The 26,091-nt window shown below is 49.2% G+C and overlaps 1 protein-coding gene across 2 annotated transcripts in view; it reads right to left on the bottom strand.

Moving 5' to 3' along the window:
• GALNT2 (polypeptide N-acetylgalactosaminyltransferase 2) overlaps nt 1-26,091 on the bottom strand; it is a 174,914-nt gene that overhangs the window by 64,739 nt on the left and 84,084 nt on the right. For both annotated transcript variants that reach the window (XR_013992669.1, XM_081039308.1), the window contains exons 2-3: nt 24,122-24,215; nt 2,926-3,079 (exon numbers count right to left, since the gene is read on the bottom strand). Coding sequence is in view for 1 of the 2 variants with exons in the window: in XM_081039308.1 (XP_080895434.1) it covers nt 2,926-3,079; nt 24,122-24,215 (248 nt within the window). In the remaining variant the exon portion in view is untranslated. The remainder of the gene's footprint in view (nt 1-2,925; nt 3,080-24,121; nt 24,216-26,091) is intronic.

A 26,091-nucleotide genomic window follows, 5' to 3' on the forward strand; every position in this document is an offset into this window, starting at 1 on the left:
CTCCGTGGTCATTTCTTGGGGACTCGCTCCGTAACAGTAACCAACTCCAAGCAGTGGAGTCTGGTCATTAAAAGCCACACTGACCCTTTGTGGCTTTAAGGCAGACGCTTCGAGCGGCCGGACGGTCACTACCGCTGCGGGGGCCTCCGCACATCTTTGCACACTGAGGACAAGCTTTGCACCGGGCACCACGTGCGGACGGCGTGGGCAGGGCCCTGGGGAGCACCTGGAACAGGCTGGGGGGGGGAGGCTGGTGGGGACGCTCGTACCTGGGACCCTCTCCCCCGGTGTGCAGGCACACACAGCCCTGCACAGGCTTGCTGGGGGTCCGCGGATCCCAGGGCAGCACCCCTATTTTATGTAACAGTGAACCATGCCTGCTGTCACCAGGAATGCAGCAGCAGGAGTGCATGCATCACAGAAAACATTTAAGCAAAGGCATTTTCTGGTCTGGATTTAGAAGAATAATAAGATCCTTAATATTATGTGTGATATATTTATTAACAATGACTCTCTCTCTCTCTCTCTCTCTCTGTCTCTCTTCACAAACAACTGTAAACCCACACACTTACGAGTTGCTCTGGGTAAACAGAGCTGGCCAGAACCCAAACAAAGCTGTCAAGACAGAGGAGGGCCTGGCAGTTAACTGGTACCTAACTCTGGTAGGAGAACCCCTTGAATGGAGGAGAGAAGGGAAAAACCCTCTTTCGATGTATGCTGTTTGCTCAGGAAACAGAGCCAAACTTTAACATGTGTTCACATGGACAGCTGACCCTTGAGTGACACAGGTTTGAAATGTGTGGGTCCATTTATGTGCAGACTGTTTTCAGTAAAAACCTGTCCTGTTTTCTGCCCGTGTTTGAGAGCCCACGGGTATGGAGGGCTGACTGCAGCATTCACCCAGCCGTTTCATATAGGGGACTGCAGCATCTGTGCACTTGGGGTCTGCGGGGGCCTGGAACCAATCCCCACAGACACTAAGGGACAACTTAAGTTGCTGGGAACTCGAAAGTTCTATGTGGATTTTCGACCACGTGGGGTGGGTCGGGGCCCCTGACCCGGTGTTGTTCAAGGGTCATTCAGTCGGCCTCTGTCTTTTTAGCTCACCCACCCCAATGCCTGGAACCCCCCCCGCCCCCCCCGGAAAACAGATCCCCAGCTGGCGCTCTGGAAGCCCCGGGCTGCAGTCATGGCCTTGTCACTCCCCCTCTCCCTGGATGTCTCCAGCTCAGGACTCAGCCCTCTGGGGGACTTCTGACCCTCCCACATTCCCTCTTTGGAGGAGACTGCCCAAGGCCCAGGGTGCTACACCCCATCATCCCCCCACTCAGAGCAGGACCTGAGCACAGTGTCTGAGCCACAACGGATGTGTAATCCTGCACGGTCACATGATGGATGAGTGACTGTAAAGGAACTCGGTGAGCAGGACGCCTACCCAGCACCCAGGGGCACAGCAGCTCTCCAAATGTGGCTCCTATTTTTAACCCCCTGAAACAAGAACTACCTCTCAGGCGCCTGTGTGAACCGCCTCCTGATCACAGACCCCTACCAGCTGAACGGTAGACAGTGGGTGTCACTGTCCCAACAAATGGTGACACGGCACACCACAGAATGTGTGGAGACCCCTGAGCCGAGCCTGGTAACCCCGGGGGGCTGATCTGCACGTCCCAGATCCCTGAAGAGTCAGGAGTGGGACCAGAGCCCTTCCATCAGCAGAGGAGGTGAGGTGTCACGTGCTCTGCCCCACGTGCCCGCTCAGTGTACCCTGTCCTGCTGGGCTCTGCCCTGCCCCTCTAGTGCCTGGAACGTCCGACTTAAACTGTCCTGATAAGCAAGAATCAGATTTCTTACTTCCAGTGTGTAGTCACACAGCAGCCTAACCGTCCGTCCCCTCCAATCTTTCCTTAGGGAAAGGTGACCCTGCGGGATTGTCTCTCATTGGGGTTGAGTTTACGCTACCCTAAGTCTCCATGTTTGGTCCTTGTAAGCAGGGTCTGCAGTCAAAGACGGGTAAGATTTCTCACGGGAGAAACAACCTAAGCCAGACGGGACCCCCCTAGGACCCCCATGAGCTAAGGTAAAGTTAGGAGGTAGCTGTGCCCCTCCTCTTCTGAGAAGCTGCTGACACAAGCCTCACCTGTTGTCCTATACCCTCAGGTGTAATGGACCTGTTAGAACAATAGCATCTCGCCCCTCCTGTTTGGCTCATGGGATAATCTTATCTTGTGAGACTTGTTCCCCCAGGGATTGTATGCACCACACTTTGGTCATTTGGGGGATGGTATGCATCGGTTGCTTTGGGACGATTATGGGATTTGGAATGAATGACTACTGTGTGGTGTAAGAGTTTCGCAGACCCTGTCCCTAATCATGTGATCTCTATTGTGAAAAATCAATAAATACCCACGGTGACCCGATTCGAGGCTGTGAGTCCCTTGGTCCTCTGTGATTTAACTATATTTGAGTCTCTGTCTCTTTATGAGAGTTTAACGCTCGCCACCTCCCTCGCCTTCCCATGGCTTGTGTTGTGCAGGACGCAACACCAGTGATGTTGTGAACAATGGAAATTATGCTTTTTTGTGAGCGGACTTGGAAAGCAACATGCGCTCAATCAATACTAGGCTCAGTCAATGTGAGGCTCGTCACACAGCTTTCTCTCGCTGGTTCCCATTCTTGGGCCAGCAGTGCCCCCTCCAGGCATGGCCATGGGGCATGTGCAAGACCGGAAATGGTCCCCAACGGTCCTTTACTTCCTGTGAGTGAAGTCTCACTGCCATACGCCTCAGAGCTTTTCCTAGTTGTACGACCCACAAACGCACAGCACATGTCCAGCTTCTCAGAGTAACAGACCATTAGTGTCACAGTGACAGCCACTTCCTGGTGTGGGAAGGCAGGTGACGCCGCCGACGCCAGCTCAGTACTCACTGCTCGTGTCTGGTGTCAGGTACGGCCCTGTCCATGCGCAGCTTATCACTCTCCACCTGGTTGAACTTGTTGCGGGCGTAGGGGTCCTGCCCGGAGCGCACCATTGTCCCACCCACGTAGGCCTCCTGGTTGAAGTCCCGCCACCGCACTTTCCCTGGAAGGAGCAGAGCAGAGCAGAGGCTGTGGGACAAGGGGACGAGAGCAGAGTGCAGCGCACGCACGGCAGTGACAGTGTCAGGTCAACCGTCTGCGCCAGGGTGCTGCTCCTGGCGATTCACGCAGCACGCTCGCCGGCAACGGACGAGGCACCGTCCTGTCCACAAACTGGACAGCTGAACGCTGATGGCTTGTAGCGCGGGAGTTAAAGACGTGGACGGCAAGTGTTTGTCTGCTGACCGAAGTGTCCGTGAGTCGGGTGCCACTCACGCCTTCTCCGGGGCCATGGCCCGGCCCAAAGCATCTCAGATACAGTGAAAAAGGTAATGTACAAATTAAACACAGGCATCCCGTCATGTGACACCAGAAAACACAAAAATAACTTTTCAAACAAAAACACCACACCCCAAAGAACAGGACATCAAAACCCCCCGCCAAGCACACACGCATCCGACCACACATTCATCCGACCACACACGCCTCCAGGTGCACTCACGTTCTCTTCAAGACGGAATGGGGCCGAGGGGGCCTGGCCTATCCACACACACAGCAGCCTGGCCCCAGGGGGCCGGACGAGCTGTCGCTGCTCTAGAGTGCTAAGCACAAGGTCCCCCAGGAACACAGCACTGGACCAGGGCGTTTCGCGAGGGTCTGGGGTAGGAGCGGGCTTGAGGCCCCAGGCCCGGCGTGTGGAGGAGGGCGCTGCGGGGACGCTGAGCTGGGCGCTGTACGGGCAGAGCCAGAGAAAAGAGCAGAGGCGTCGATGCTGAACAGAGGGGAGGAAAGGTGGGCTCGAGGCCAAGAGAAAAGCTGCGCCTTGGTGTCCCCCAGCTTAAGTCTCCTGACCACCTGCTACCTATGTGACCTTGGGCAAGGCATTTATTACTGGAAACAACACTTCCTAAAAGTAAATAAAGCAGGAAAAAGGTTTTTCATGAGGATTTAAAGGTCTGCTATGCACCAGTTCTGTAGATACAGCAAACGCAAACCAAACTCTGAACAAAATACAAAAAAGGAAAAAAGCACAGTAACGGCAGCCCTGTCCTCGTGAAGTGGTGACAAGAGTTGTGAGGAGCAGCCGGCATGAGGGGCGGGCGTCCTGGGTGCTGACTCCACAGGTGGTCTGACAGGGCCCGTCTAGGAGGGTGACTGAGCCGACACCTGAACAAAGGGACACACTGCAGTGCAAAGGCCTGGGGGGGCAGCGGGCTTGCGGATCAGAACCAGCCAGGAACCAGGGGAACAGGATGCGTGAGGCAGCACGGCACATGGCAACCTGGACAGCAGACGTGCGGAGGGAACGGCTCCTGTGTGGCACGTCAAACGTCATGTCCATGACACGAGCATGTGTACCTACATGCATGTTTTCCCTACATGGTCCCTCCAATCACAAGTGAAAGGACGTCATGTTCCTGTCTCTAGTTCAGAGGTGGAGAAACTGAGATTCAATCACACATGATTGGTTCGAGGCTGCAGAGGAAATCTGTCTATAAGCTCACCTGTTTCTTGTTGGAACTGTCCTGCCAGGTCAAAATCCCCATCTCATCATGGTTGGTTGCCGTGGAAATGATGCTGGGGGCCACAGAGGTCCAGCTTCTCCACCGGGAAAGCAGTTTCAAGAACCACGAGCCCACTGGCTGCGGGATGAGCCCGAGCCCCCAATGACGGGGGCCAGCTGAGTGCTAGCATCTCTCCACCTAAAATCAAATGCTTCCAAACATCCTTCTGAAGACGTTTTCCCTGCTAAGGCAACCCTACAAGTACTTCTTTATCCTCCCTCTGCCCCCTGTTCTGCCTTCACCCTCACTCTCAGGGTAGAGAAGGAAACCCCTCCCCGTGCTCCAGAGCACACAGCCCCGAGCCCAGCGCAGACAGCAAAGATCAGGCGCCTCAGCTGAATCCCATACGACAGAACAAATGAGCTGCTTCTACCCCATGTCTAATGGCCTGGACACTCTTCACGGCAAGCAGGCACCTGGCACTATGATGCCCCGTCCACAGCCAGAGAACAGGCTGCCCCCCAAGACGTGTTTGTCTGTAACCCTGCTTCTGCCCTGCAGTACCTGGGCAGGAAGAGGGGTCAGGTCACTTGGTCCGGGGGGTGGGGGGGTATCTGTGTGTGGTCAGCAGGCGCTGAGGGACCTCTGTTGACCTCCTGGAGCCCGAATCCCTTTCCTGCCACACGACCCCTTGTGCTCTCACACCCCCACCCCTTTCTGGAATACGACGTGAGCACAACAGAGGTTTCACAGCGTGCCTCATGTCCACCAGCGGTGGGGCCGGGAGTGTCCCTGACCTGGTGCAGACCAGGCCCTGGTGACGTGCTCAGCATCAGGGTGGCTCCTGCAGGTACAACAAGCAAACCCGACCTGATGCCTGCCCTGGGGTCCCGGCCTGAGGCAGTGGAGGATGGAGGGGGACACAATATACGACCATAGCAACAAAAGTACCATTAAAAACAGCCAAGCGCTCCGACGGTGGGAAATGTGGTGCTACAGAAGCATCTGGCAGAGGGGTGGAGTCAGGGAAGGCTTCCTGGGGGAAGGAACATTTGCTCTGAGAGCTGAACAACGAGGAGAGTCACGCAGGAGACGCCCTTCGTGATTTCACAGAAACGCTGTCTTCCTTCAACCTCCAAAGACTGTGTGAACCCACTCAGGGGCACCCCCCAGTAACCTCTCCCTCTGACACAGGGTCACCTTCAACAGGACTCTGTGGGCCTGCTTCGCCTTGTCCCAAGGCACAAAACCATTTCCTGGAGATAGGTTATGATTGGCTTTTCTTCATAAAAGTCAGCAATATGTTAGAATACAGCAGGGACTTCCATAAACCTTTGACTATGACATACGTTTTACATGACGTCCCAGCCGTCATAATGCAAACATATGCACACAACTGAAACGAAGGTTTCACCCTACCACGTGTGAAAGATACATTCTATTTTTTTATATGGGTGTAACCCATGACATTGGCTTCACACTCTACTAATGGGTCACAAGCCATAATTTGAAAAACACTGGGCTAAAGAGCCATTATTGAAATGGGCTTGACTGTATTAGAATTGCTGAAGCTGGAGATCCCAAGAGGCAGAGGCAGGGAACGCAGGGCCCCCCGGGCCCCCAGGCAGAAAGGGCGGTGGCCAGATGTGCAGACCGCTGAGGACTGGATGGGCGTTAAGTGAGCGGATTACACAGATTACAATGTCTGAGTACTCTGACTTTAAACAGATGACACTTGTAAATCATCCCATGCTATCACTTCTAAAATTTTTAGAAAGAGTACTAGGAAAAAAACCAACGTGAAAATGGACATGGCTAAGCAGAAGCAGGAGATGGACAACACCGCAAAGCTGTAAGACTCTACACAACAAGGCGGAAGCAAGCTTCACCAAAGATAACAGGAAAACAGAGGGGCATTTAAACAGCATAAGAGGAGGAAGCGAACATCACCCTAAAAGGGACTGAGGAAACAGCTCATGTATTAAATGAGGTTATGAAAATATTTGCGAGGAAATTTATTTCCACAAGACAGACGTCTCTTGGAGGAACTGTATGACCTTGTGAGTGTTGAAACTGGTATGCTTACTGATGCTTGCTGGGCAGGCAGGACAAGCCACCTGCCTGCGTCCTCACTGTGACCCACGGAGCCTGGAATGAGGACCCCACTGTACTCTAGCCAAGCCCTCCCCAAGGTCGGTGCCCCTTCCGTGAACACATGCCGCTGACCCTCGTCTCCCCTGCCTCTCAGGCCATGCGCACCCTCACCGGCACACCCATGCACAGAGCAAACCCCATCTGGCTGCCAGGCCCTGCCCACAGGACCCCAGTGCCCTATGTGCACTGCACACAGACACTTGGCCCATCAGCCACCACCGGGCTCGTGCGTGGTCTGAGACCGATGTGAAGCGCAGCCCAAACCCCGTGTGCTGCTCTGAGGACAGCCCCACCCTGCTGGTCACTGTGGTGTCGCTCCCGTGACACCCATCGGAGAGACACTCCTGGGGGTGCCGCACGCCCTCCCAGCCCTCCTGCCATCTGCTGCAGGAGGTTTTCTCTCAAGTTCGCCCCCCACGCCGACAAGGAGATCAGCCACATGACCGGTCTGAGCAGCACGGTGGGTGCGGCTTGGAAGACAGTGGGCCCAGGCCAACGGCCGTCTCACAGATGGTGCTCACGGGACACAAGCAGAGGGGCCCCCGGAGTAACTGTCCCACAAAGACACTGGTCCCTGGCTCCTCCTGACCCTCCAGTCGACATGGGGCTAGAACAACACTTCACCTCCCAAAAAGTCAGTGAAAAACAATGACAGCAAAAGTAATTCCTAAGCCACTAACTGCCTTCACACAAGTTAAGGGAGCTTAATAGGCACGACTGGCCAAACACACACACACGGCGACCCCCACCCAGCTGATGGAGGGTCGCTGGCGGCTGCCGAGCCTGCCAGGTCCCCACACGGCCTCCACTGGGGGTCCCAGCTCTGCACCTGAGCCTGGGAATTGAGGGGCAGGCGCGGGCGGGTTATCCTCGCCTTCTTCCCGAGGCTCCTGTGAGCACCTGCCCAGGTGAGCACTGGCAGGAATATGCAGGGGCACTGAGTTCAAACTCCGTCACCCGTGAGCACCTTCTGCCTCTGGCCCTACAGTGGCTGTGGAAGAAAGAGGGGGACCAGCGGGTAAGCGACGCTTCATCCACACCTCTTCCCTTCCATTTCCATGTACTGTGCCCAGGCAACACCCGGAGAAAACAACACACCTAGTGTCATTATATACCTGCTTCAGGACATTTCAAGGTGGGCGGGGAAGGGCAGAGCCTTATCAGAAGCCTGCGTGCTCTCAGTGAAAAACGGAGCGGTTGGGATGGAGCCCTTTGGGAAACGGAAGCTGTAGCGGCTGATTCTAAGGTAAAGCTAGCTTTGTCAGCCATACCAAGATCCCAAGGCCCCTCAGTTTCCCATTTGTGCTGTTCCTAGAATCTCCTAGAACAGGGAGGCATCTTAGCAGTGTCCACAGGCAGGAAGCACCCTGCCCTGAGCCACCGGGCACCTCCCTTCACCCTTCTCTCTCCTGTCCCCACCCCAGCCCAGGGCCGGCAGGACCACACAGCCTCCAGAAGCTTCACATGCAGATGCCGCCCTTCGGCTGAGCAGGGGATGGGGACGGAGGCAAGGGACTGCCCTGTGAAGGCTCACACAGGCTGGGGACTCCCCCTGGTTCTTCCCTGCCACATCCCCATCACAGAGCCCACCCGGCAGCATCTTGGGGTGGAAGACTCCCTTTGAAGGGGCCTCTTGGCATTCCGTCCCTGGGGAAATTCTGACTTTACAAAACAGCCTGTCTATTTCGGACAAACTGAGAATGGTCTTCATCTTGGAGGAAAAACATTCACCATCCTTAGCTGGACCGAGCGCTCAGCAGAGAGCAAATGTCAGTCCCGAGTGAGCTCACAGAACACGAGTGCAGCGAGGCCTGGCCCTGGGCCAGACGTGACACATGACGAGAGGAGCGGACTCTGCAGTAGAGGTGCCAGGAGCAGGCGCAGAAGTGCCCCAGGAGGCATCTGGGCAGGTCTTGAAGCATGAGCAGGGACCTGCCAGGCCTGGCGTCCGGTGTGGGAAGGGGCGTGGGACGGGTCAGCGGAGAGAAGCCACAGACGCACGGCCTCACTGCAGCGTTCCAGCTGCCATCTCTGCATGCCTCAGGCACAGCAGCCTGCAGCAGGCATGTGCGTTCAAATGCGCACCCCAGGGCTGCGATTCTAGCTGCGGGAAGAATGCTGAGAGGGGAGCCCCCAAAGCGAGGAGGTGGGCGAACCCAGAGAACACCTGCCTCCCACCCCAACTCTGCTCAAGGAAGGCCCTGCCCGTACCTGAGGAGGAGTCCTGGGTCCCCAGAGACCCTGCCAGGCCGCCCTGCAAATCCTGAACCTGTGGCCCTGCTCTGTCACCCCAGTGTCCCCGTCTCCTCAGTGGGGAGCCACAGCGGAGCCCAGAGCTCCCGCTTATGTCACTGGACTCCTACTAATATGGCTGAGATCAAACACGGTCCTGCCAGTCTGTCCCCCCACCGTCTCAGGCTGACCTGTGAGCTCTTACTAAACCATGTCCTCCCACCCACCCCGGCAGAGCCCGCGCTCTGTACTTACAAATGAGAACAGTGACACCGTGAGGCGGGCTGTTTCGTTTCGCAGTGTTCACCCCTCAAGCTGGCTGGGCTGCCTCAGCGTGGCCACCTCCTCCAGGATGCCTTCCCCTAGCCCCCAGCTGCAGCCTCTCCCTGACCGCACACAGCTCCATCCTGACACAGCTTTCCTGCAGACCTACTGTCAGAGGGCCTCAAAGGGTTTACACACTTGTCTAATAAAAAACTCAAAGTTCCTCCAAGGACAGAGTGCAAGGCCACCCACCTCTAATGGGTATGGACACAGAGACACAGTGTTTGTCCCTCTCTCCTGGCACCTCAGCTGCCCGTGGCCATTCCCCAGAGATGACAGACACCCGTGGGTCCTCGCAATGCCCTGTCTTTGTTGGTCTGGACTTGCAGACACATTCATTTAAAGCAATCTGAGATGCGTTCTCAGCATCTCTTGCCCAACTCCGGCTTCAATGGCTTCCTGGCAGCATCTGTTGTACCCTTTTCAGTCTGGAGATCGATGTGTAGACAGAAAAGATGGAAACCACATGGAAACGGATGAGCTCTGCCCTGTCACTCAAGGCCCAGCTCTAAACAAGGGCCGGGGCTGGCCGCCCCTCACGCACACCTGCCGCGTGTGCAAATACCGTGTTTGCCCACAGCCTTTTCCTTCCCACAGGGGGCAGGGCTCGGGGCCTGGAACCTGCTACACGTGCACGTTCAGAGACTGAGGCAAACACCTGACAAAGCCCCTTGGCGTCACCCACAGCCTCGTCACTGCCCCCAGAGACCCCTGGCACCTTGGACCCTTGGCCTGCTCTTCAACCTGCCCACCTGGTCTCGAAGGGAGTGGGGCAGTGCAGGGAAGGGCCGGGCTGCCAGCAGGAGGGAGCAGGAGTAGTCCTGGCCCAGCACCCTCGGCCCAAGGGCCTGAGGTCTGCGCATGGGCCGGCTCACAAAGGTGCAGCCCACCCTGCCTGCCCCTCAAGCCATGAAAATCAACGTCTGGGCAGGGAGGGGGTGAGGCCTGGGGTAACTGCCTCTGGGAGAGACGAGCCCGGACCTGAAGACACACCTGACCCTCCATAGGGGCCTGCAGCGACCCCGCCCGGGACCCTGTGGGGGAAGGTCCTGAGGCTGGGACTGTGAAGACCACTTCCTGCCACTGGGACATGCTGGTCCACGTCAACACGCACCGCCTGCTGCAGTGCCAGCCTGTGCCACAGCTGCCCTGGCCACACAAACCTCAGGCCCTGCAATTTCTCCTTCTCCCATCTCTGATTTACTGGGCAAACCTGTCCACTACAAATCCTTCCTCTACCTACCTGCTGGGCTTCAGAGAACACGCTTGTGCAATTTGGTACTTCCTCAAACCCAGTTTCTTCTCTCTCCTCTAATCCACTTGAGTTACATCTATCTTTTCAGAGTCTTTCCTCCTCCTAGTTGAGTTTTGGGGACTGACACCCCCATCCTATATAGAATTAAGACCGGCACCTCGTCCCTTGAGCAGGGGACCAGCTGAAGACCGTAACTACACGTGGACCACAGTACCTGTGGGGACGCTGTGGGCAGGACAGGTGGCCAGTGGGGTCAGGACACATGCCAGCCTTGCAGGGGTCCTGAGTGCCACCAGGACAGTTTCCAGGGGAAAGCGCGTTCCAGGCTCCTAGCAGCCAACCCTCAAACACTCTGATAATCAGTGGACTGCTTACCTCTAGGTAACTTAAACTTAATTTAAAATAATGCCACATTTCCAAATGCATCTCTTCCTTAAAACTTTTGTTTTTATTAAACCTCATATTTAAAGAAACAATGGTGTTAATCTATGAAAATGAACCTTCAAAGGGTTAACACCACAAAACATATGGAAACCCAAGTGCTCAGAGAGACACGTGGTCTCCAGGTTGGAGACTTCTCAAGATCTGCTGACGCAGGCCCTGGGGAAGCAGGTGTTTGAGGGCAGGGAAGGTGCCGTGGGTTTGCGGCTGCAGGTCCCACGGGGCTGGGGCAGCAGGAGACCAAGTCAGTCTCACAGCCGAGCAGCGAATCTCCATTCAAACCGTCCTGGGAACAACCTTAAACAAACTGAAAGCCGTGTAAACGGAGCAGCCTCTTCCGGGAAAGCAGCCAAGAAGGGAAACAGAATATATTTTAAATCAAAGAACAAAGCTCTCAGATTTATTTTAGCCCCTTGGTTGATCTCCAATTGAACGTAATTTTCCCATGCTTTAAAAGAAAACATTCCTGATATTCTTCCTCTAAAAGGTCATAATGCCACACCATAAAAGAGAAGGCCAGGATTACAAAGAAATATATCCACTTAAATAACAAAGACATGTAAATAATACTTTATTATCTGTCACTGGATATCTGGTAAGATGGGAAATATTGTTCACCTATGAGAAACTGTCTCCTGAAATAACAAATCATAAACAATTCATTTTTAAGGATGAAAAATAGGAAATTCAAATAGGTGGTCAAAAGCTATTTAAAAGAAAATGTAAGAAAAAAGTCAGACATTATAGATAAATACTCTTAATTTATTAAAATGGGTCCTCTGCTTTCATTAAAAATGCTGTAGGAGACATTTATGCCTGTGAACAGGAACAGGTCACGTACAACGTGGCATCCTGTCTGGAAATGGATGTAAAAAGGCTGCCTGCAGCCTGCCCTGCACGTCTCAGGAAGGTGAGGAGGGGACCACCCCGGAAGAGCCCTGGGGAGAACAAACCCTGAGGGACAACAGGGGCAGACGCCATGGAGAGGGACACTGCACACTTGTCAGCCGCCCAAAGCCTCAGCACTGTCACTCACCTACTGGATTTCCTGCACGAATGCAGAGAAGACTGAGCTCTGAATGTGGAGTTCAATTCAGGACAAGTGGACACAGAGGGCAAAGGCTCGGGGACCACTGAGAGGACGTACCTGGGCTCGGCACACCGGAGGGGGCCAGCTCACCTCGGCCATGGGGGTGAGACACAGGTCCAGAATGAGTCTGGAGGAACGCACCGTGGGGGAGCAATGAAGGTTATATGTGGGGGCAGAATTATGTGCGAATTTAACTTGCTTATTGGAATTTCTTAAATTTTCTACAATAAACATACTGCTTGCTTTTAAAAAGATGTTTCCCAAAGGATAGTCAGAGCCACCTATTTTCCTAATGACAACACTGCAGATGGGCTTCGGGCCCGGGTCACATTGTGCGTGGAGTTAGCTGCCCCCAGGCTGTCACACAGTGCTACCCAGACATGTGGCTTGCAGGGTACTCGTGGAGGAGTGCACAGCCTTAAGAAGGAAGGGCATGCGCACACAGGCACACATGGATGAGCCTGGAGGACATGGTGCTGAGGGAAGCAAGCCAGTCACAGAGGGACAGACCCCGTATGAGTCTCACCTACATAGGTCCCCAGGAGTCCAAGTCAGAGACAGAACGTTGGAGGCTGGGTGCCAGGGGCTGGGTGGTTAGTGTTTAATGGGGACAGAGTCAGTTTGGGAAGATGAGAAAGTTCTGGAGATGGATGGTGGGGTGGTGCATAGCAACCTGAATGAACTTAATACTGCTGACCTGTGCATTTAAAAATGGTTAAGGTGGTGAATTTTATGTTATGTGTATTTTACCACAATTAGAAAAAACCGCACACAATGCCGGAACCCATAAAATCCTCAGGAGGGAGGGTTGGGGAGAATTTCTCTTGCCCGCCTGCGCAGTAATGCTGAATAAACACGCAAGTGGGCTCGTGTCATCTTTCTTCCAGTAGGTGGGAAGCAGTGAAGCAAAAACGGTGCCATCAGCACCGGCAGCAGCTCACCCTGGGCATTAAGTTCTATGACACACTCACCGTTTCATTCATCTTTATGTGAAAACGAGCAGTGTCTGTGGTGAGAAACCAACTGTCTCAGTAAGGAGGCTGCTGAAGGTGGGGGAGGAGTGAGGACGGATGGGGAGGGGTGCGGTGAAGACACAGCAAAGGACTGAATTAGGACCCTCCTTTATCCATTCCCTCCCCATCTCCCGAGGCTGTGTCTCCTTACTCGAGGTTAATAATGAACACGAGAATGACAGACACTGAGGCTTCACACAGGCAGACAGAAAAACTGCTCTCAAGGGATGACAGCTCCCGCACAGAAGCTCCACCAGCCATCCTCAAAGACAGGCCTTGCCCTTCTGGCCCTGCTGGCCTCTGCTCCTTTCTAGATCATCCCGTATCACCGGCTCCTCCCCCATCACCGGCTCCTCCCCCATCACCGGCTCCTCCCCATCACCTGTGTCCTCCCCATCACCTGTGTCCTCCCCCATCACCGGCTCCTCCCCATCACCTGTGTCCTCCCCCATCACCAGCTCCTCCCCCATCACCTGTGTCTTCCCCCATCACCTGTGTCCTCCCCCATCACCTGTGTCCTCCCCCATCACCAGCTCCTCCCCATCACCGGCTCCTCCCCATCACCTGTGTCCTCCCCCATCACCTGTGTCCTCCCCATCACCTGTGTCCTCCCCCATCACCGGTGTCCTCCCCCATCACCTGTGTCCTCCCCATCACCAGCTCCTCCCCATCACTTGATCCTCCCCCATCACCTGTGTCCTCCCCCATCACCTGTGTCCTCCCCATCACCAGCTCCTCCCCCATCACCTGTGTCCTCCTCCATCACCGGTGTCCTCCCCCATCACCTGATCCTCCCCCATCACCTGTGTCCTCCCCCATCACCTGTGTCCTCCCCCATCACCAGCTCCTCCCCCATCACCTGGTCCTCCCCCATCACCTGTGTCCTCCCCCATCACCAGCTCCTCCCCCATCACCTGGTCCTCCCCCATCACCTGTGTCCTCCCCCATCACTGGTGTCCTGCCAGCTAGTCTTACCATCAGAGGCAGAGACGCTGAGGAGGCAGAGAGGATGCAGTGGGGAGAACTGTTGGGAGAATCTAATTTTTCAGACCAAAGATTTTTCCCTACACCCAGGAAAAAAAAATGAAATTCGTCTCCATCCAATAAATTTTCAAAAAAAGAGGGAAAAATGTGAATAAACACACAATTTGAAACAACACTGAAAATCAACACTAAAAAGAAAATTCAGTGGTTCCAGCTGGATTCTGGAGGAGAAGCACTGCTCATGGAATCTGAGGGAATGTGGAATCTGGATGGACTCTGGTGAGGGTGCTGGAACACAAAGGTATGTCCTCACCCCATCTAGAAGGCAGTAAGGAGGTAACGAGACTAATCTGGGAGGAGAGATGAAAAGGAAGAGGAAAGATGGAGAGTCAAAACCACAGAATCAAGGGCTCCTAGAGCTAGAAAAGGTCTCTGTTTTACAGAAAAAGAAAAGAAAATCGACTGTTAAGGCCAGATAATTGGTGGCAGTGCTGAGCTCCCAGGCCATCGTCTTTGTCCTCAAGCCCTGTGCTTCCCAAGGACGCTCTCACTTTCCAGTTCTCTCCCAGGATTCCAGAAATGGGAAAGAAACCGGGAAGAGGGTGTGCTACCCTGAAAGGTCTGGAACTCCAGAATCCTGCAGCTCCTCCCCAACTTGTCCAACCTGACAGTGTAGAGCTGCTACGTCCCCGAAACTGAGGGGCTGGCAGCACTGTTCCCCAGAGAATGATCACAGCCTCCTCTTCAAGGCCCAGGAGCACACCTGGTAAGAAGAAAAACTGCTCCCTTCTTTCTTGAGCCAGTTTGCTGGGAACTACTTGATTTCTAAGGTGCTGTGACCACGAAGGTAGTTCTAGGGAGGGAAATGTAGGATTCTCTAAGTGACCCCTGAGCTCAGGGCGCTTCTACGGACTCCTGGCCAGAGTGACTAGAGTGAGGGCAAAAGCAAGTCACTTCAACCATGCCTGGTCTGCCCCGACGACAGTGGGACCAAATAAATAAAACTGAGAAGGATGCTGACCAGATTTCTCACCCCAATTCTGAGACTTCCCTTACAGACTAGGTTTTGACCGAAGAACCTGGTGAAGAAATCATGGGTATCTAAAAGGCAATCCCTGTGGATCTCGGTTGTTTACAAATTAGTTCCTGGTGCTCACGCTTGGGTTCTGCTCCTACAAGAGGCTCACAAGCCCGTCTAGGCACCTCCAGCCCCAGGAATTTACAGCTAAACACAGAAGACAGAGATCCCAACACAAAACGAAGGCCAGGACCCTGGACCGCCCATCTGTGACAGCCACTCTGCTGGTGTACTTCATCAAAATTCCAGATTCTTCCCCAAACAAGGGTGGGCTGGGACAAGAAATCCAGTTAAAGTGATAACCTGGGCATTTGTGGCCTCAGCCGACCCAAGAGCAGTGGTCTCCAAGGTGGGGCCATATAAAGACAATTTCCTGGGGTACAGAAAGAAGACAGTAGACATTTTCAACTATGTTTCCTAATCCTTTATAACATATTGCTTAAAACATGTTTTAAAATGTATCAACAGATTAGTATGGTCATATGTATATAATTTATGAGTATTTTAACATATATGGTGGAGGGTAACCTATACTCAAAGTACTTTTGCTCAAAGATTGTGTGGCCAAAAAAGTTAGAGGCTGTGGCCTGGGCATCACTGCTATCTTAGATCTGGCTCCTTCATCGGCCAGTGGGTTTTGTGGCCATGCTGAAAGACACCAGATCCCTGTCCTCGGTTTGGTGCCACCTTCTCCCACCCATTGGTCCAACACCTAGGACACAAGAGCCGCTGGGCTTCCGAACACCCCACTTACACAGTAGAAAGTGATGTGACCAGTGATTCCTTGCAAACCACAAAATTCTGGCTGTGCCCATCACTCTTGGTGAAACCATATTTCTTAACCATACAAAAATAACTTCTAACGGGTAAAATCATGTGATGTTGGTTTGGTAAGAAAAAAAGGTTTCAACACAAAAGTCCTTTCAAAAATAAAATGATATAGTGCGTGCATTAAAAGTTAGCAGTAATAACTTAAAAAGAGAATAAGCACTACATTGCTAGCTCTTTGAAGATAAGAAAACCAACTGTACTACGGTGAGAACATGACAGCCAGGGTCAATGCCAGTCAATTGACTGCATAGTATTTAATCAGTCTCATCTAGTATACGCCCTAAAGATGGCTTCTCCCTCCCTCTCCATATAGGCCTTAAAAGCCATCAGAATGCCTGATATCTTAATAGAAGATATCTCACAGGAAGTCTCTCGTTCCACACAGTGGAATTATGTCCTATTATTATAATAAAGAAATGGTTTATCAGCTAACTCTTCTATTTTGATGCCCGCCTGGGTGGGCCACGCCTTTTTTACCTAGGGAAGGATTGTGACCCAGGGCTCCATGACTTACGCAGGAGTTAGGGAAGAAGAGAGGGCCACACCTAACAGAGACATCAAATGCACATGTGCACATATGCATGCACACACATGCACACACACATACACACACAGTCACGCACACACAAGCATGTCTAGTGCAGCTGGACAGTTGGGAGGGCACAGACAAAGGACGGCCTGCACTTCCAGGGGTGATGCTTGTCCAACCCAGTAAGACACACAAATTGATAAACTCTTTGTCACCATCAAAGCAAAAATTTCATGAACCAACTTCCAGTTTCTAGTCCAGCATGTAAGGAAAAAGCTGAACAAGCTGCAAAATCAACAACTCTTCTTAGATCCCTTGGAGAAGCGAGGTCAAAGGGCAAACTGCTGCTCCAAAACCTGGAGACTGACAGGTGATCACGAAAGACCCAGCAGCAACCTCTGTGGGAACCGGGACCTGTGGGGTGAAATCTGAACTGAGGTGGGTGAAGTGCTGGGGGCTCACTGCAGGCAACCCTGGGAGGCAGAAACCCCAGGGGGTGCAGTCAGAGAGGGCCCACACTTCTGTAGGTTTTACCTTCAGGAGCCTAACCCGATTTCTCACAGTAAATACTGGAGGCAGATCCCCTCCCACTTCCACCAGGGGGTGGGAAAAGGAATCATTTTGAAACAGACTAGACATTCTGTTCTTAACAAGGCCTGCCCTCAAGGGAACCTATTTTACTAGCGCCTAACCTACTGGGCTTTGTAAGAGCCTACCAGGCTGGAGGAAGGTAATGACCAGCTACAGCCTGCCCTAGCCTGCCACATGAAGGAAGGGAAATACCCAACTCCAGTAGACTCTAGCCATCCTGTCCCACCTAAGTGGGAGAAACACTGAGAAGCTCTTGTGAAGTTACAGCCCAGGAGCACAGGTTCACAGAAAGACTGAGACCCATATAAGTATGGAACGCTTCCTCTCCCCCGACACCTTACCACCACATCACTAAAGGTCTGTTTACTAGAGTTTCTTTTGTTCGGTACATCATACCTGGCTTTCAAGAAAAAATTACAAGGCATACTAAAGGTGCAAAACACACAGTTTAAAGAGATAAAGCAGGCATCAAAACCAGACTCAGAGATGGCAGGGATATTGGAATTACAATGCCAGGAATTTAAAACTATGACTAATATGTTAAGAGCCCTAATGAAAAAGAGTAGACAACATGGAAGAACAAATAGATAAGCAGAGACATGACAATTCTAAGAAAGACTCATAAAGAAATGCTAGACATCAAAAACAATTCAATGGAAATAAAGGATGCCTCCAATGGAATCATAGTAGACTGGACACAGCTGAAGAAAGAGTCTCTGAGCTTAAGGATATGAAAACAGAAATGTCCAAACTGAAAAGCAAAGATAAAAAAAGACTGAAGAAAACAGAACAGGAAGTATCTGTTATTTTCTTCAGTGTCTGTAAGGACTGTGGGAGCTCCTACGAAAGGTACAGCACGTGTGTAAAGGGAATACCAAAAGGAGAAGAGAAAGGAATAGAAGAAATATCTTAAGAGATTACCTCAAATTAATGTCAGACCCCAAACCACAGATCCAGGAAGCTCAGAGAACACCAAGCAGGATAAAGAGCCAAAAAACCTACACGTAGGCATAGCAAATTCAGATTGCAGAAAATTAATGATAAAGAAAGTACTGAAAGAAGATAGAAGGAAAAAACAGCTTCAGACAAACAAAGATAAGAATTACATTCAACTTCTCAGAAACCATGCAAGCCAAGAAGAGTGCAATGAAATATCAAAAGGGCTGAGAGAAAAAAATCGCCAACCCAGAATTCTGTACCTCGTGAAATTAATCTTCAAAAGTGAAGAAGAAATCAAGACTTTCTCAGACAACAAAAATCGAAGGGATCTGTTGCCAACAGACCTGCCTTGAAGAAACGTTAAAGAAGCCCTCCTGAGACAAGGAAAGTGACACAGGTGAGAAACACAGGACTCCATAAAGGAAAGAAGAATATCAGAAAAGGTACAGGTGAAGGTAAAACAACAACTTTAACTTTCTTATTCTTTTTTTTTTTAAGGTGCATTTTATTTATTTATTTTCCCTCTTCTTCTGCCTCCCCCCCGCCCCACTTGGTTTAAGCCATTGTTTCTCAGTCTAGTTGTGTAGGACACAGCTGCCTGGCCCATGCTGGTATTATGAGTCTTGCGCTCTCCCCTACCCCCCCGGCTGAAGCAGTCGGTCACCGATCATCAGTCGGCCACTCACAGCAGCTCACGGCAGCTCTCACCAGCCACTCATACTGGTTGCTGGCCACTCACGCTGGCTGCAGGCCACTCATGCTGGCCACCAGGCACTCATGGCGACACACGGTAGCCCAGGGCAGCACACAGCAGCCCGCTGAAGCACTCAGCAGCCCCTAGCAGCTGACGACGACCTCCACCTGCTCACGGCAGCCCAGCTCCAGAGAGAGCTGTTGTTCACAGTCTCAGCTATAGGGGGCACAGCTCACCGGCCCATGTGGGAATCGAACTCGCGACCTCAGCATTAAGAGCACGGTGCTCCAACCACCTAAGCCACCAGGCCGGCCCAACTTTCTTATTCTTAATTGATCTAACAGATAACACCTTGTTCAAAATAACAGTAACAAGATGTATTTGATTACGTATGGCTTATATATATTATGTACATGTGAAACAAATGACAGCAATGACACAGGATGGGAGGGAGAAGTTAGTTCTATTTTGTTATAAGATACTTGAGCTGTGAAGCATGATAATATTATTTGAAGTTAGATTTGGATTGGTTCTAAATATATATTGGTAACTCTAGGGCAACCACTAAAAAAAGTAAAAAAAGGAAGGAGAGAAAAATGGAATCATATAAAATATTCAATTAAAACTATAAAAATAAGAAAGAGTAGAAGACAAAAATAAGAGCAGAGAACAAGTGCAAGGAATAGAAAAGAGTAACAAATATGGTAGATATTAATACAACTATATTAATAAATCATTTTAAATGTCAATGGTCCAAATATACCAATCGAAAGACAGCTATTGTCAGAGTGGATCAAAAAAACAAGACCCAACTAACTATATGTTGCCTATAAGAAATCCACTTTAAATATAAAGACACATATAGATTAAAAGTAAAAGGACAGAGAAAGAGATATCATTATAATACTAATCAAATGACAACAGAGGAGCTATATTAATCTCAGCTAGAGCAGACTTCAGACCAAGGAAAGTTATCAGGGAGAAGCAAGGACAATATGTAATGATAAAGGGGTCAATTCTGCAAGATGACATAATGATCCTTAATGTACGTGTGCTTAACAACAGAGCATCAAAATACATGAGACAAAAACTTACAGAACTGCAAGGAAAAACACATGAAGCCACTACTATAGTCTGCTCTCAGACTATAATGAAAGTAAAAATAAATAACAGAAAGATAACTGGAAAATCCCCAAATATTTGGAGATTAAACAACATACTTCAAAATAACACATGGGTCAAAGAACAAATCTCAAGAGAAATTAGAAAATATTTTCAACTAAATGAAAATGAAAATACAACTTATCAACATGTTTGTAATGCAGTGAAAGCAGTGCTTGGAGGGAAACTTACAGAACTGAGAATGAGAAAAGAAGACAGACCTAAAATCAATCATTTAAGTTTCTACCTCAGGAAACTAGAAAGAGAAGAGCAGGTTAAATTCAAAGTAAGCTGAAGGAAAGAAATAATAAAAATTAGAGCAGATACCTAAGAAATAGAAACAAAAAGGAAATCGTTAGGAAAGAAAAGGTGGTTCTTTGAAGATCAATAAAATCAATAAGCCTCTAGCCAGGCTAACTTAGAAAAAAAGAGAAAAGACACAAATTACAATGATCAGAAATGAAAGGAAAACATCACCACAGCTTCCATGGACATTAAAAGGAGAATAAAGAACACCACGAACATCTCTTTGCCTGCAGATTTGATCACCTAGATGAATGGGCCAATTTCTTGAAAGACACAATCTGCCAAAACTCAGACAAGAATAAACAGACTATTTCAATAGGCCTATATCTATTAAAGATATTCTATCAATAATAATTAACCTTCTAAACAGAAAGTACCAGGCTCAGATGGGTTCACAGGTGAATTCTACCAAACACTTAGGGGAGAAATTATACTCATTCTCTACAATCTCTTCCAGAAGCTAGAAGTAGAGGAAATACTTCCTAACTCATCCCAGGAGGCAAGCATTACCCTGTTAACAAAATAAGACAAAGACATTCCAAGAAAAGAAAACCACAAACCAACACCTCTATGAATATAGATGCAAAAATCCTCAACCAAATATTGGCAACTTGAATCCAACAATGTATAAAAAGAACTATACATCATGACCAAGTAGGATTTAGCCCAGGTATGCAAGGCTGGGTCAACATATGGAAATCAATTAACGTAATTCCATCACATTAAGAGACTAATGAAGAAAAATTATATGATCCTATTATTAGATGCAGAAAAAAAACATTTTAAAATCCAACACCCCCTCATGATAAAAACTCTCAGCAAACTAGGAATAGAGGGTAAATTTCTTGAACTTAACAAAGAAAATCTACAAGAACACTACAGTTAACATCATACTTAATGGTGAAAAACTAGGTTTCATCAGGAACGAGGAAAGGAAGACCCTCCCTCCAATCCTTTTCAACATTGTACTAGAAGTTCTAGCTAATGCAGCAAGACCAGAAAAGAAAAGGTGTAATACTGATTGGGAAGGAAGAAGGAAAACTGCCTTTGTTCACAAATGACATGATTGTCTATGTAGAAAATCTGAAAGAATCAACAAAGAAACTCCTGGAACTACATAATTCTAACAAAGTTGCAGAATACAAAATTAACATACAAAAGTCAACTACTTTCCTATATATGAACAATGAACAAGTAATTTTGAAATTAAAACAATACTATTTCCATTAGCATCCTGAACATGAAATACTTTGGTATAAATCTAACAAAACAGGCACAAAATTTATATGAACAAAACTATAAAACTGATGAAAACATTAGAAAGGCACTGAATAGAAGGATATTTCATATTCACAGGTAGGAAGACTCAATATTGTCAAGAGGGCAGTTCTTACCAACTTGATGGCTAGATTCAACACAATTTAAATCAAAATCCCAGCAAGTTATTTTGTGGGCATCAACAAACTGACTCTAAAGTGTATATAGAAAGGCAAAATCCCCGGAATAGCCAACACAACACTGACGTGGAAGTACAAAGTTGGACTGACTCTATCAACATTAAGACTTAATACAAAGATAAAGCAATCGCGACAGTGTGATACTAGGGAAAGAACAGACAAATAGGTCTATGGAATAGGACAGAGAGCCAGAAACAGAGCCACAGAAATACAGTCAACTGCTCTTTGACAAAACAGCCAAGGCAACACAATGGAGCAAAGACAGTCTTTTCAACAACTAGTACTGAAACAACTGGACATCCACATGCAAACAAACAAACAAACAAAAAAAACCAATCTAGACACAGACCTTACATTGTTCTCAAAATTGACTCAAAATGGACCATAGTCCTGAACATGGAAAACAAAACTATAACACTCCTAGAAGATACAGAAAAAAATCTAGATGACCTTGGGTTTGGGGATGACTTTTTAGATACAACATCAAAGGCACGATCCATGAAAAAATTGATAAAGCTAAATTTCATTAAAATTAAAATTTTCTGCTCTATCAAGACACTATCAAGAGATTGAGATGACAAGTCGGCTGAAAGAAAATATTTGTAAACGTATCTCATTAAGGACCATTATCCAAAATACACAAACAACTCTTAAAACTCAACAATAAGTAAACAACCCAATTAAAAAATGGGCCAAAGGGGTGGCTCAGTTGGTTAGAGCGCAAGCTCTTAACAAGGTTGCTGGTTCGATTCCCACATGGGCCAGTGAGCTGTGCCCTTCACAACTAGATTGAAGACGAGCTGCAGCAGTTTCCGGAGGGGAGGCTGGATGGCTCAGTCGATTAAGAGCGCCAGCTCTCAAACACAAGGTTGCCGGTTCTAGTCCTGCCTGGGATGGTGGGCTGTGCCTGCTGCAACTAAAGACTAAAAACGGCAACTGGACTTGGAGCTGAGCTGCGCCCTCCACAACTAGATTAAAGGCAACAAGCTGCTGCTGAGCTTCCGGAGGGGCGGCCGGATGGTTCGGTGGGTTAGAGCATGAGCTTTCAACAAGGTTGCCAGTTCAAAAATGGCGACTGGACTTGGAGCTGCATCCTCCACAACTAGACTGAAGGACAACAGCTAGACTGGGCCCAACAACTGCAGCTGATGGGCCCTGGAGAAACATTCCCCAACAACAACAAAAAAAATTAACAACAACATAAATGGACCAAAGACCTGAACATAGACCTCATCAAAGAAGATAAACAGATGGCAAATAAATACATGAAAAGATGCCCCACGTTATTTGTCATTGGTCATCAGGGAAATGCAAATTAAAATGAGAAGCCACTTCCACTTATTAGAATGGCCAAAATCAAAACCACCAACTCCAAACTCTGACGAGGAGTGGAGCAACAGGAACTCTCACTGCTGGTGGGGTGCAAAGTGGTGCTCACTGTGGACAGTGTGGCGGTTTCTTTCAGAAATAAACATATTCCAAACGAATAAATAAACATATTCCTACCATATGACCCAGAAGTTTCACTTCTTATGTTTACCCAAATAAACTGAAAACTTGTGTCCACACAAAGGCCTGTGCACCGATGTTTATAGCAGCTCTATTCATAATCGCCCAAATTTGGGAGCAACAAAGATGCCCTCCAGTAGGTGATGGAGAAACTGTGGTCCATCCAGACCGTGGAATATTATTCATCGCTAAAAGGAACACGCTATCAAGCCATGAAAAGAGGTGGAGGTGCTTCAATGCACATTATAAGTGAAAGAAGCCAATCTGAAAAGGCCACGCACTGTGTGATTCCACCTATCTGACCTTCTGGAAAAGGCAAAACCATGGAGACAGTAAAAGGATCAGTGGTTGCAGTGGGTAGGAGAGAGGGAGGGATGACAGATACAGCGCAGGGCTTGGGGGCAGTGAAACTATTCTGTGTGACACTCCAATGGTGGATTCATGTCACCGAATGCACAACACCAACAGTGACCCTAATGCAAACAACAGACTCTGGGTGATTATGACGTGTCCATGTAGGTTCATCGATTGTACAAATGTCCCCTCTGCTGGGGACACTGACGGTTGAGGAGGCTGTGCCTGTGTCAAAAGGCGGGGGGGGGGGACATATGGAAATTTCCATAGTTTCTGCTCAATTTTGCTATGAACCTAAAACTGCTCTGAAAATTACAGTCTGTTAAAAATTTTGTGAACCAACATACCATCCTATATTTCCTATTTCATTCTATTTTTTTCTTTCAACAAATTTTGGTGACCACTCACCAAATGGGCCCAAAGGAAGCCAGCGAAACATGGCTTTAGGAGTGTCCCCAGAGGCCGTAGAACATGCATTCCCCACCCCACAGGCGACACGCTCCCAGCACCACATCCAGCTCATTCAGTCAGTGGGCAAAAGGACTTCTGGGCCACCAGCCACCAGCCCAAGGCCGAATGGTCCCGTGGATGCTCAGTACCTGGAGGGAGGGTCTCCATGCTTTGTGCTTTCTCATCTCCGTTGCTCTGGTGAAGGTCTTTCTTTTTTATTGGGTCAATGTCATTCCAGTCCTCCTAGGGGAACAAAGACACCAAATGAGTCGATTGGTTCTTGAAGCACCCCTTCATGCATCAGTTCAACAAACACTGAGTCAGTCCTATGATGCCAGTGATGAGTGACCGAGAATTCCCATCTCGGACCTGCACCCCAGAACTTCTTAGGTGGTAGAGATGCAAGGGGAGGGAAGGGTGGAATGCCTTTTCTAAGGGAGGGTTTGCATCTCTCTTCATTTATATTTGGATCGCACATGATGGGAAAGAAACGCTCTGCAAACTCCCAGGCTTTGGGGATCTGTGCGGGTGAGGAAGGCAGGCAGGGAAAGTGGATTAAAGAAAAGAATTTAATAGTGCTTACATTAAAGCCACTAAAATCAGGGTAGCTCTCCAGACATCTTAGATGGTTTAAAGATGCCCTAGGACCAGATTTGTCTAATTCCAGCTAACAATGGTGGAAGGAGGGAACAGGACCCATGGAGTGGTCCATAGGGCTTACTCTAATAGGTCTGCCAGCAGCACGGAGCTGCAAATTAAGGGCTTAATGTGAAAGCAGAATAAGATAGAAGCTCTGGAAGAATTTATTCAACTCATCTGCACAATTTATTCCATCAACATTAAATCAAACTAAATAACAACTCCATGACCACAGAGCTAAATATATTTTCAACTACTTGGAATCTGATTCCTGTGAATAAAGTAAGAAAGGTTTCTATACATAACCCAAATCAGAAATACCCCGTGGCTAGTCATTTACCCACACAGACTTCTGAGAGCCAAGCATCTTCAACGGGCCCTTTTCCTGCACAGATGCCACCAGGTTGGTGGGGGCCTAAGTTCTCCCTCAGGGCAGACCCAACCCAATCTGATCCGTGTGGGCTGTTCAACTAGCATTCTTCCAGACAGGCAAGGGCAGTGGTAAGTTGACCATTGGACATCTGGCTCTTTACAATGGAAAGTGAAAGTTGCAAGAGCTGTAACCCTCAGGGCTGGGCCGCATCATACATTTTCCCCCACAGGTAACTTGCTCTGCCAACAATCTGCATTTTTACCCCAAAGCTACAGTAATTACAGAAAAACTGTGCCTAAGCCTCCTCCCTTTGGAGGCCAGCTTTTCCTTCAGTTGCTTCTGCAGGACAGTGACGCAGCTGGGCTTATCCTCCAGGCCCATGAGAAGTGATGGGAGGGGGCCCCCAGGAGGATGACCCCTTGCAGACCAGGGCTGGTGGCGGGAACCACCCTGCACCTGGGTGGTCCCAGGCCCACCCGTCACAAGGCCTTTCTCAGGACTTCAAGCACTCCAAGAGCTGTGACTTTTGAAGATCCTATCCCATGTGCTAACAACTGTGTTAAAATGCATCGGTATCTCAATTAAAATTTTTTGAAAGATATTTATAATTGGCTTTTGAGATGATTTGGTTCTAAATAAACTTTCAATTTACTATTGGCAATGATTTTTGCGGCAATCTTGGCAAATGTGTGGGAAAGAATCTAGCCTACGAGCTGCCTTTCCAACATTAGGAAATAATGTGTGAGTACTAAATTCAGCAAGTAACACAGTTATGAGTCACAATGTGAGGCTTTTAATTAAGCATTATTAATCTTCATTTTGTAGCTTGCTTGTAGCACTTTGTGCCTAATAATTCTTTCCCTTGGCACAGGCCTACTACACACATTGGCTAATGGACCAAACCATTTAACCTTGTACGTACTTGAATAAATTCAAAAGCGAACATTGCTGGTGTGGCCCATGACCTTGGTCTTCTTTTCTACACCTAAGGATCAAGGCATTATTGCAGTGTTCCCCAAATCAACACCTGCACCAATGTTTTCTCAGAAAATAAGTGTTCTTTCTTCCTACAAACAAGACAGACTAGTCCACACGTAACATGCCTTA

This window comes from Rhinolophus hipposideros, assembly GCF_964194185.1.
Source record: "Rhinolophus hipposideros genome assembly, chromosome: 26".
NCBI lineage: Eukaryota > Metazoa > Chordata > Mammalia > Chiroptera > Rhinolophidae > Rhinolophus > Rhinolophus hipposideros.